The 12,253-nt window shown below is 33.7% G+C and overlaps 1 protein-coding gene across 3 annotated transcripts in view; it reads right to left on the bottom strand.

Moving 5' to 3' along the window:
* SUCO (SUN domain containing ossification factor) overlaps positions 1-12,253 on the bottom strand; it is a 90,164-nt gene that overhangs the window by 33,403 nt on the left and 44,508 nt on the right. For all 3 annotated transcript variants that reach the window (XM_039222418.1, XM_039222419.1, XM_039222420.1), the window contains exons 10-15: positions 10,180-10,287; positions 8,260-8,365; positions 6,389-6,409; positions 6,146-6,201; positions 5,584-5,675; positions 4,098-4,163 (exon numbers count right to left, since the gene is read on the bottom strand). In XM_039222418.1, coding sequence (XP_039078349.1) covers positions 4,098-4,163; positions 5,584-5,675; positions 6,146-6,201; positions 6,389-6,409; positions 8,260-8,365; positions 10,180-10,287 — 449 coding nt within the window. The remainder of the gene's footprint in view (positions 1-4,097; positions 4,164-5,583; positions 5,676-6,145; positions 6,202-6,388; positions 6,410-8,259; positions 8,366-10,179; positions 10,288-12,253) is intronic.

Here is a 12,253-nt window from a genome sequence, read left to right as displayed (position 1 = left end):
TTAAAAAAAAAAATCACCCAGGAATGGAAACATATTTCCTCATAAGCCACGATAAAGTAGCAACGGAAACTGTTATTTCCTCATAAACCCACTTTTAACGTCAACCAATATTGCAATAGTGTCTCTTCTACTTAGTCTGCCGGCCAAAGTTTAGTTAAAACTGACCGCTTCACAGATTCCAAATTTTGGAATCAAACCTATACTCTAAATCAATCTTACCTCAGAAAAAAAAATTTGAGGGGCATTTAAATTTGGGGGCATTTACTATTAAAGAACTCATTAACAGAACACATCTGTTAATCTGTGTAAAGAAAGTAACTCTTTTTTTTTTTTTAACCTTTTTAATGTTTATTTTTGAGAGAGACAGAGCATGAGCAGTGGAGAGGCAGACAGAGAGGGAGACAAAGAATCGGAAGCAGGCTCCAGGCTCTGAGCTGCCAGCACAGAGCCTGACACTGGGCTCGAACTCATGAACCACAAGATCATGACCTGAGTCGAAGTCTAATGCTTAACTGACTGAGACACCCAGGCACCTTCCCTAAGAAAGTAACTTTAGAGTATTAATTTTTAACCTAAATATAAATCTAAATCATCCATCATTTAAAAATATTATTTATAATAAGCATTTCATGGGTCTACTTGGTAATAAAAACAAAATTTGGCAAATGTCTATATTCTCCGCCCAACCAATCCATAAAAAATAATTTTGCTATGTTCACAGAACACTGCCAAATGTAGTCTTACTTTGTCTTTTGAGAGAAAGCAGCTTTGTAAATGTTCTATTCTGACCATTCCCAATTTGCTCCCAAACACATGATAGCTTGTCACAACGATAATCTAACCACTAAAAATCCTTTGGAATGGGTCAAAGTAATAATTTGGAATATAGTACCAAACTAGATACCTGTCCTTAGTTTCTCCCAGATTAGCCAACTCCTTTATCTTTGAGCTAGGCACTATTCATCCAATCTAACTCCTTTAGAAATGAAATTCTCCCAGGGACCATCAACATGTTATACTCAGTCTCCAAAAGACTATGGCTCTTTTGGATACAGAAAACAAACTACCTATGATACAATATAAAAAGACAAACCAACAAAATATTTCTTCCCACGTGAATTCAGATACCTCTGCTGCCTGCCCACCTTCATTTTCTCTTCCTCTTCTAGGTCCTTAAAATATATACATTCATAAAAAATACTTTGAGGTAAAAGAACTCAAAAACTATATATTATCTTAAATATACAGAAACCTGGCCTTTAAACGATTCTAACAAAATGCAGACCCTATTTAGGAGTAAAGGCAGACTTGCAAGAATATCAGAGTAGAAAGTGGTCTGGAAAATCCACATGACAAAACACAAAAAAAGTAATATGAAGAATTTTTGTTGATGTAAAATACTTAAACGTGCTCGTTAAAGAATCAGGCAGAAGAGCTGCCACAGCCGGCATAAACACAAAGTCAAGAATGCTGCTCTCTCTAACACAGTAGTTTCTCCCTTTTTGGTAGTTAAGAAAATTATAGAATATCAAGAATGTGGTATATATGCTCTTTGACAACTAGTCCTAATAGAAGCAATGTACTCTGGTGACATGTATTTCCTGTAACTACTAACCAACTGCTCAATACCAAAAGGAAAAAGGAGTTTCTATTAAGATTAAAGCCACAGAATTCTGTTTTGGAGACTCTATAAAAAATAAACCAGGTTCAAAATTGGCTGATTTCAGGCTAATTCATCGTGTGACGAGGACAGTCAAATTCAGATATTCTAGTACCAGAGACTAGTTCTTTGGCCTGATTCTATTTTGATATTTACTCCTTAAATGTTATACCACCTTGGAGGTAGTAGCAAAGTCAGGCTCAGAAATAGTCCCAGACTCTTCACATAAAACTAGGAAGAACAGGTATAGAAGATGGCAGTGTTAGGTCATGTCTACAAGCTTTATGACACCAAAGTCATCAGTCAGGTACTACTGCCTCTCTTTTTTCTGAAATGTCAAGAGACGGACACCTTTCTACACTCCATTTTCTATGTTTCAGCTTAGCTGACATCCTCCCACCCATCTGTCTCACTAAACAAATTCTTTCAACACTAGAACACTGGAAGGTTTGAGACTACATTTTCAGAGATTCATAAAAAGAAAAATTATCAAGAAACACGTCTTCAAGGAAAAAGATTCCAAAAGTAGGACATAAATAAAGAAGATCCTGTATCTAATTCATTCAAATAATACTTTGGTCAGAGAAGTGATTACAAATAAGGAAATGTCTTCCATTGAGATATAACTGGGCTTTCATGGTGTCTAGCAGTTAATCCCCTAAAATTATATAAAAAGAAACCAAGAATATTAACAAGCTTTCCTTTGTCTGAGACTACGGTAAAGCGATCTAAGGTTCCCCTTTCTTTCTAATAACCATCAGAAACTAGAGATCTTTCAGTTCAGGGCTATTTTCTGACTCCATAAAATAATAACGCTGCCTCATAGCTAATACAGCATCACTGAGCAATGATGATGACTACACAACATAGAATTTTTCATATGAATTTAGGAAATGAACAATATTAATATCCACATAGATAAGACAGCATCATGTTTTTCACTCCTAAAAAACTACATCCCACAGCAGTGAATGAAGCACCTATTTTTAATGCCATCATCAACTAAATAAGTTTCCTAGTTAAAAGTAAGTTTCTAATATCTAGAAAGTGAATTGACTAGCAAGTACAGTGAAATAAAGTATACTGAATTAATATGCAATAAAGTTAAACACTACATAAAAGGATTCCTCTTACGCAGGTATTTTTAACATTCTTCTTCCTATGCTTAAAAAGTCCATTGAAGACTAGTTTTCTATGAAGAGTAAAACGGTTAGAAGGGAGAAGAAAAACAAAAAGATAAAATAAAAAAAAATAAAACAATTTTAAAAAAACAGAAATGACTCATAGCTTCCTATAGTGTAGCTCTACTTAAGTATATACACTACTGGTTGAGTATCCCAAAAGGTATAAAGACAAAGTACACCATAAGTAGGCAACTCTGATCACTAAGGGCAATAAGGGAAACGCACAAGAACCTAGTCATCTATTCTACCAAGATTTACTTTAAAAAAAAATTTTTTTAATGTTTTATTTATTTGAGATAGAGAGAGAGAGAGAGAAAGCGTGAGCAGGGGAGGTTAAGAGAGAGAGGGAGACACAGAATCTGAAACAGGCTCTAGGCTCTGAACTGGCTGTCAGCACAGAACCCAACACAGGACTCGAACCCACAAACCTGAGCCGAAGTTGGATGCTTAACTTACTGAGCCACCCAGGCACCACAAAGATTTATTTTTATCATATTAATCTCCAAGTAAAAAGAAAACTCCTTCTGTATTTTATATTCTTTAGGAATAAACAAAAATAACAAGCATTAAAATATACCTACCTGCATTATAACAGTAAAAAAAAAGTGTCAGTTGGTAATGGTCTTTCCAAGAGACTCCTTAGCCAGCCTACTGCTAGGCAGGCATGACAAAAACTGAACCACTAGTCTATCTTAGTCATTATTTCTTCAGTTTACAAAGACTATATTATCATTACTATTACTGTTACTACTTGAGAATCTTTATTATTATGAATAAGAACAGCTTTTATATTTTGTAATTATATAGGAAACTATATCCATAGATTAATGAACCCTTGTTTACTAGATTTCACTGATACATACTACCTCTGCAACTACCATTCGAATTCCTTTCCTACCTAGCATGACTATCCAGATGCTTCTACTTAGATGGTCTAGGATCTCTTTAATAATTCTTTCCCCCCGTAAATTTATAGTCCATTCTTCCAATGAATCTGCGTTATCAACATAAGCACTTAGGGTAGAAGAAACAACTTGTACTTGCATTTTTTCCTCTCCTCTTTCTTTTCATCCATGCTTATTTTATTTCTATAGAAATATATTTCAAAACCAGTATCTTTTATTTCAACTCAAGTTCAATATTAGGAGTAGGAGCTTCCTAAACGATATCACAACAAAATGTCCACATTATGTAAGGGAAAAAAAAGTTGGGAAATACTTTAGTAGTGTCTAGGAAAATTCCCAAATACTCACTTGTAGCAGAACCAAAAAGATTTTTTGAGGATTTATCCTCCCCAGTATTATAATCCAGTGGATAATCTGTTTAAAGAGAAAATGAAGGTAACTACACAAAGAACTGTCCCTGTCAAAGTCAGCTGACATTTAAAGCATATTTTATAATATTCACTATAATCTAAAATATATTCACAAAAAGTAAATGAGATTCAGAAGCAATTTATCAAGCAGATGTAAACCAAGGAAAATAATTTCATTGCTTACCAAAATTTTACTCAGTTATAAGACTTTTTTCAAGCTTTCCATGTACTTTACCAAACCCTAGTAAATGTTTTCATTTCACTTACAGGAAAATTAGGGAAGAAAAAAATTCAATTTTTCAGACTATGGTTTAAGACCTTTATTTTTTAATAGTTTATTGTCAAGTTGGTTTCCATATAACACCCAGTGCTCGTCCCCACAAGTGCCCTCCTCCACGCCCATCACCCCCTTTTCCCTCCCCCCCACCCCCATCTGCCCTCAGTTTGTTCTTGGCAATCAAGAGTCTCTCATGGTTTGCCTCCCTCCCTCTCCCCACGTATCTTTCCCCTTCTTATCCCCATGGTCCTCCGTTAAGTTCCTCCTAATCCTCCTATATATGCAAACATATGGTATCTGTCCTCCTCTGCCTGACTTATTTCACTCAGCATAACACCCTTAAGTTCCATCCATGTTGCTACACATGGCCAGATTTCATTCTTTCTCACTGCCATGTAGTATTCCATGGTATAGATAAACCACATCTTCTTGATCCATTCATCCGTTGATGGACACTTAGGCTCTTTCCATGTTTTGGCTATTGTTGAGAGTGCTGCTATGAACACTGGGTACATGTGCCCCTATGCATCAGCACTCCTGTGTCCTTTGGGTAAATTCCTATCAGTGCTATCGCCAGGTCATAGGGGAGTTCTATTGTTAAATTTTTGAAGAACCTCCACACTGTTTTCCAGAGAGGCTGCACCAGTTTATATTCCCACCAACAGTGTAGGAGGGTGCCTGTTTCTCCACATCCTCGCCAGCATCTATAGTCTCCTGATTTGTTCATTTTAGTCACTCTGACCGGCGTTAAGACCTTTTAAAAAAAGGACTTGGGGTGCCTGGAGGGCTCAGTCAGTTAAGTGTCTGACTTCGGCTCAGGTCATGACTTCACAGTTCACGAGTTTGAGCCCTGAGTCAGGCTCTGTGCTAACAGTTCAGAGCCTGTAACCTACTTCAGATTCTGTGTCTCCATCTCTCTCTGCCCCTCCCCTCTCCCTCTCTTTCTGCTACCTCCTCTGCTTGCATTATGTCCCTCTGTCTCCCAAAAATAAATAAACATTAAAAAAAGAAAAAAAGTGAAAAACAATTACTTGATAAAATAGAAATAGAGGGTGTTATAAAAACTTCTCCTACTCCTTCAGGTTATTAGATTTTAAAAACAAACAAAAAGCCATACGTAATAGTCACGTGTCTTAAAGTCACTTACCATAGTCTTCATCAAAGAGTTCTTGACGTTCTGACTGATACTGGGAATCAGCAATCTCTTCATACTCTTCTACCATGCTGGTGCCAAATACCCTAGTAACAACAATTTCATTAGACTTTCAAAACAGAACAGAGTTGTTCTCTTCATTATAAGTGACAAAATACATTAACTTTGGTCATTTTTCGAGGGTCATTAGCTTCTGGACTTCAAAATAATGACTCTTTCTTACACTGGAACCTCCCATCCACTGTTTCCATTAAAATACTTTTAAGGCATTTAAAAATGTAATGACCAGTTTTGATATCAGTCTAAGATATTTCCATATATTATCTAATCACAGCAAAATAGCAAGGAAGCTAAGCCAGACATATAGAAGTTATTTTTTCTTAGAGCAAATATTTATATTTTTCTAAAATGGATTCAAGAACAAGAAAGGTTTAACAGCTAATTTTTTATAGTATCAATTTCACATGATAGGAAATTTCTTCACTTTAAAAATACTGGGATTTTTGTGTATCATTTTTTTAAAATCACTCAGAAAACGTATGTTGTTCTATAATACCTTATAAGGCTTAATGGACAAAAGTGCTCTGATCCAAAATGTGATACCAACTCCACCTAAAGAATAAAAGCACAGTGCATGTGAGAATATCTAGCAATGTATTCAGTTTCTTCCATTACAACATATCTAAAAGTAAAGTCCTCATTTCCCCAAAAATTAATAATTGTAAAATTTTGTGTTTTTTGCCATGCAGTAATATGCCATGCCTTGTTATTCAATATTTCAAAAGAGAAGGTTGCTAACCTTTATGTACTTGATGAACATCTGAAGCAAGAGAAAGGAAAAGAAAAAGAAATCAGTTCCAGAGTCTGGGTAACATGCCATAAGCAACATTTAATATTTGTAAATTATACTGTATAATTATAGAAAGCAATGTACTGTGATGGATAACATTGTAGTACTCTTATTTCTCCTGCAGAAATCAAATCAATGATTTAAATTTTTACCATCACAACTAGAAAGTTTTTCTAACTGTAATGAAATAAATTAACTTTACGGTTATGTTGACTAACCTCAAAGTCACTGCTGCTGTTTTATTTATCTGTCAGAAATAAAAGCATTTTAAAAGTAATAAAGAGGGGAGACTGGGTAGCTCAACTCACTTAAGCATCCAACTCTTGATTTAGGCTCAGGTCATGATTTCACGGTTTGTGGGATCAAGCCCCGCATGGGGCTCTGCGCTGACAGCATGAAGCCTGCTTGGCATTCTCTCTCTCCCCTTCCCTCCCCTCTCTTTCTCACTCATTCAAAAATAAATAAACTTAAAAAAATACATAAAAGTAATAAAGAGTATCTGGAAACAGCCTGTGTCTTACATGAATTCAAACATTACAGACACGTATCATATATGTATATGTATATTATTTATATACTGATATGTGGATATACACATGTATATACATATTGATTAACATAATACAAAATAATATTTACTCTTGTACATTATATACAATTTTTTTAGAGAAAGCATGAATTTTTCATATGCTATTTCAACTATAACTTACAGAACTAAAAGATATGTATTAACACACTTTTAAAAATTAAATGCAATTGTATTACCTGCCAAATAATTTTTATAATTTTTCCTTTTCCTAGTATAAAAACTGCTATATAAAAAGGCCATTAAACTGTTTCAGAATTCACTTTAAAAGAAATTGAAAATATACCTTCAATTTTCTGAACTCTGCTGAACTATTAGCTGAGGATATTAACTATGTTTTAAAAATATAATTTAGCACCTTTATATTGAGACTAGGAATACTACAAGTTTACCCATTCATAGAAGCCAATTTAATACATGCTTTAAAAAGATACAGAGAGTAAAATCCCACAGGACAATCAGGTAGCTGTAAGTTCTCACATTTAAGGAAGAAAAGACAGAAAATAGAGCTGTTGTTATTCCAAAAGGTCATATTACAAACACAAGGGTACTTTAAGTTGTGCTATTATTTTAAAGAAAAAAAAAAAAAAAGAGAGGAAGAGAGGTTTAGGAAATCCCCATAGTTTGCCTAAAATCCAATTCAAGAATGGTAATTCTATTCGGTAGATAATTTCACCTCTACATTGTGGAAGAAGCAGCAGGAATACTGAATGTAAGTGTTCTGAAAAGTTTACTTTCTTTGAAATTGGCATTTGGACACAGAATAGTTCACTTGAATATACAATAGAAAAGGCAAAAGCTATAATAAGACAAATCATTGGATATTAAAAGGATTAGATTTATTAGATTAAATCTAATTTAATCAGATTCTAATTAAAAAAAATCAGACTTGCTTAAAGACTTCAGTGACTAACAATGATTTGGGCTTTGAAATAAAGATATGATACTATGAAGATGACATTTTACATAAAGACTTAAGCACAATAATTTTTTTAAATAATTTTAAATCTTCTCAGAGCTGAAAATATCAAAATATTGGCCTCAGCTTCCAGTTATACAAAAGGGAATGTATTAATATTTGTCTCATAAAATAATATAAGAATTTTATCAAAAAGAATATTGCATTACATTTCCTCAAGTTTTAGGATTTCTAAAAAGGTGGGGTGAGGAACAATAAAGTATGAATAACAGGTATGTTTTCATTAAAAAACACAGTCCTCTATATAAACTTTACCTTCACATATTTTGCATACATCTGTTCATCTAAAGGGAAACTCTGGACATTCCTCTCATCTCTACCATGGAAAGTACCCAGCTTAATCCACTTGTTTGTGGGATATCTAGGAAATACAAATATAAACATTTTCAAAAAAAGAAAAAAAAACCATAAACCACATATTGAGAGGCTCAATCACATCTTCAAAATATACTGTTTGGTTTTTTTTTTTTTCCCCCCTTCTCTGGGTAAACACACTCTCTTAACATAGTTTAAATATGTGTAGAATATTGGGTTGAATAAATACGTTTTGTTTTCCAACTAAAATCTGACAGATACCGCTCTACAAGGGAAGAATATCTTGAAAATCACACTATTAAAAATCACATTATCATCAAACAGAAAGCAAGAAAAGGAGAAGACAAAGTAGGACCAAAACTGTTTCTTGGGCTTCCAAGTAAACTGGAGGTTTTAAAATAAAGAGTAACCAAGTGATTATTTTGGAAGAAGGAGGCACTGACGAGGGCATAATGATATAAAGTATAAGTAAAAATACTGGTGGAAAGGGAAACAGAAAAAATCCTTTACCATTAGACTGGAATTTCACAGATCTTACACAGCTGTCCCCCCTCTTTAAAAGGAAATCTAACATAAAGCCTAAAGGTATTATTTTTGTTTATTGCAGCATTTAAAAAATCCCTAAAAGTAATGAGTGCTCTTATAATTGCAGCTTAGAGAAAAAGAAATGATCTGAGCAAGGTTATTAGATGAAAAACTGATGGAATTCAAGAGATATTATGAATTAATTTCAGTAACTGTATACAGGGAGTGCTGAGTGTGAGATGGGAAAAGAAATAGCATAGAAAATAAAACCACTAATGATCAACTACAGAAGAATGTTTAAGTAAATAGCATCCTACATGTCACATTGGGGACACTCATAAAGTATTTATGGAATAAACAAATAAATAAATAAATAAATAATAAATCCTCCAGTGGGGGATAAATATAAACTATTCATTAAAAATGGTGTATTTAATGTACAGAATTATTGAATCAATATGTTGTACACCTGAAACTAATCCAACACTGTATGTTAATTATACTTTAATAAATAAATAGATAATTTTAAATGGTGTGTTTAAAAGACAAGGATATTTATCAGTAAGTGGTAAAAACTCATTTTTTTAAAACACAATTAGTAAATATATAAATACACAGAAAAGACTGGAAGGAATATATTAAGATGCTAATAAGTTATCTTTGGTTGATTGGATTGTAGTTCTTTACCAAATTCCTTTTAATACATGTTTTTTCTTTTATAATCACACACAACGCAAAATTTTTAAAATATACCTTAACAAAAATAGATTTCATGATATTAAGCACTCATGAATGTTTTCAATAAATTTTTAAAGAAATGTTTGGCAGCAACAGGTTATAATTTAAAATAGGGCTCTGGGGGCATCTGGGGCTCAGTAGATTAAGCGTCTGACTCTTGATTTCAGCTCAGGTCACAATCTCACGTTTCCTGGGTTTGAGCCCCTTGTCTGGCTCTGTACTATGACAGTGGAGCCTGCTTGGGACTCTTTCACTCACTCAAAGCAAATAAACTTAAAACAAAATAATGCAGACCTTGAAGTCATACAGATCTAGGTGTGAATAAGTCAGGTGACCTAGTCAAACTACTTAACCTCTCCTTGTCTGTTTCTTCATCTTATAAAGGAATAATATCATAGGATGATTATAAACACTATATGAGTTAATAAAAGTAACCTGATTCACAAGTGCCTAATACTACAATAGTAGTATTGTTCTCACAAACTGATACATTGAAATAAAAAAAAATTAAAGTTTTTTAAGAAAGCGACTCATTTAAAAAATTTTATTCTGGAGATCTAACATAAACTCTGTCAAAGGCAGTTTTAGAATATTTACCTGTCACTGATAGAAACCAGAAAGTCTTTCGGAGTAGAAGAAAATAATTCATAATTTGCAATATCAAGCTGTTTTACTTGAATTGGTTCACAAAGTTCAATAACAAACCTTTAAAAAGAACACAAAACAATTACTGAAATAAACCAACCAAAATAACAGTTCATATTAAACATGAAGAGTTCGCATAAAGTAGACTTCCGCTAAGTTACTCATTATTTCCGAAGCATATTATTAGTTGGGGGGTAGGGTAACTATAAATAACACATGATATTTATATTGACTATAAATAACACAAGATATTGATAACAATATTTCAATGACAAAGCACTTCTTGGAGAAGGAATGACTTCATGAAGGACAGTAATAGTGTAAACTGACTAATCTAGAGGGCAGTTTGGCATATACATGGTTTCAAAGGGTATCACAGCCTTTGATCTAGCCATAAACTTTTAGAAATCTATCCTGAGGACACAAAGCTCCAAATACTCACCCCTGTATATATGTACAGTGTAACCTAGCAAGGCACAGTTTATAAAAGCAGGGGGAAAAAGTCAACCTAGATGTTTAGCATAGAGGATTCAAGTATGGTCCACCCAAACAATGAAATACCAACAGACATTAAAAATAGTACTAGAAACTATACATTCCATTGATATAAAAAGCTAGAGAATATAAACTAATTTATAGCGATAGAAAACTGATCTTTAATTACTGTAGGGGGCAGAGGTTAGGAAGGAAAAGTTACAAAGGAGCATGAGACAACTTTTTAGGAAGGCGGATGTGTGCATTATTTTTATTGTGGTGATAGTTTCATAGATGTATAAATGTCAAAAGTTATCAAGTTGTATATTTTGACATGTTGCAGTTCATTTTACGTGTGTATATGTATTTTTATATCAATTATGTTTCAATAAAGCTACTCTTTAAAAATGATGCTAGTGACCTGTATCTATCAACATGGAAGAAGGCCATAAAATACTGCTACTTAGGAAAAATTAAAAGTATGGTACGATGTGTATAAAATAAAACTACCTACGGTGTAGCATTGGGGGAAAAGAAGTACTCATGACATCTAGCACTGTAATCAGTACTTTCATAAAGTAATTACTATACCAAATGATAATATATATACTGACAATGAAATAAATCAAAAGCATTAAAATTAATATATTGTGTTTATAAGAAAGCAACAGAGCCAATTTCCAGGAAATGACAAAAACAATCAGGTTTCAGAGAAAAGCTCATGAAAAGAGAAGCAAACTAACACTTGTTGAATGCTTGCTCTGGGTCAGATACTATGTTAGATGATTTATATCCATCCTTTGATTTAATTCTTACAACTACACTGCAAAGATTATCTCCATTTTATAAAATAATTCAATAAACACTAATTGGTTACTTCACATTCTTCTCTTCTATCTTTTAATAAGAACCCCTCCCGCCTCCCAGATGTAGCTGAGCTTTTATGGCCACCCATCAAAGACTGTATTTCTTAGTCTTGGCTATCCATAGTTCTGGATGATGGGCTGTGAGCAGAGATGTCAAGTGCAATTTCCAGGTCAAGCCTTTAAACGGGAGCTGCTACTTCTCCATTTGCTTTCTCCCACCTTACAGGCTATAATGAGAATGTGGGAGGAATAAATTATTTCAGCAACCCAGGCAAGGTCAACACCTGTAGGGGAGGCAAAGGAACATGACAGAAGATGTGTGGGTCCTTGAATTGTTCTGTTACACCCCTGCACTACCTACTAGCTTGAGCTTTTACATCAAAGAAAATTAAATCTCTATCCTATTTAAACCGCAGTTCTATGGTCGCTGTTAAAGCAGCAGAATCAAAAGCCCTAACAGTCATTCAGCCAATAAGCAGTGAAGCTAAAAGTCAAAACCCACCTGGTTCCAAAGCCTAAACATTTCCCATACCACTAAAACAACCTTGGGAGAGGAAAATAAAGAAAATCAAACTCAGACTTTGCTTGTGAGTTATAATGAAGAAAATTAAATCTAAAAGAGCATTAAGAAAAAATAAAAAGCTAATTATCCCCCACTTCCTTCTTTTGCATACAATGTTCTCCAC

Source organism: Hyaena hyaena, unplaced genomic scaffold (assembly GCF_003009895.1).
Source record: "Hyaena hyaena isolate Hyena2069 unplaced genomic scaffold, ASM300989v1 scaffold_1124, whole genome shotgun sequence".
Lineage (NCBI taxonomy): Eukaryota > Metazoa > Chordata > Mammalia > Carnivora > Hyaenidae > Hyaena > Hyaena hyaena.
The sequence above is the reverse complement of the archived record's forward strand: the minus strand, read 5'-3'. Positions and strand labels throughout refer to the sequence as shown.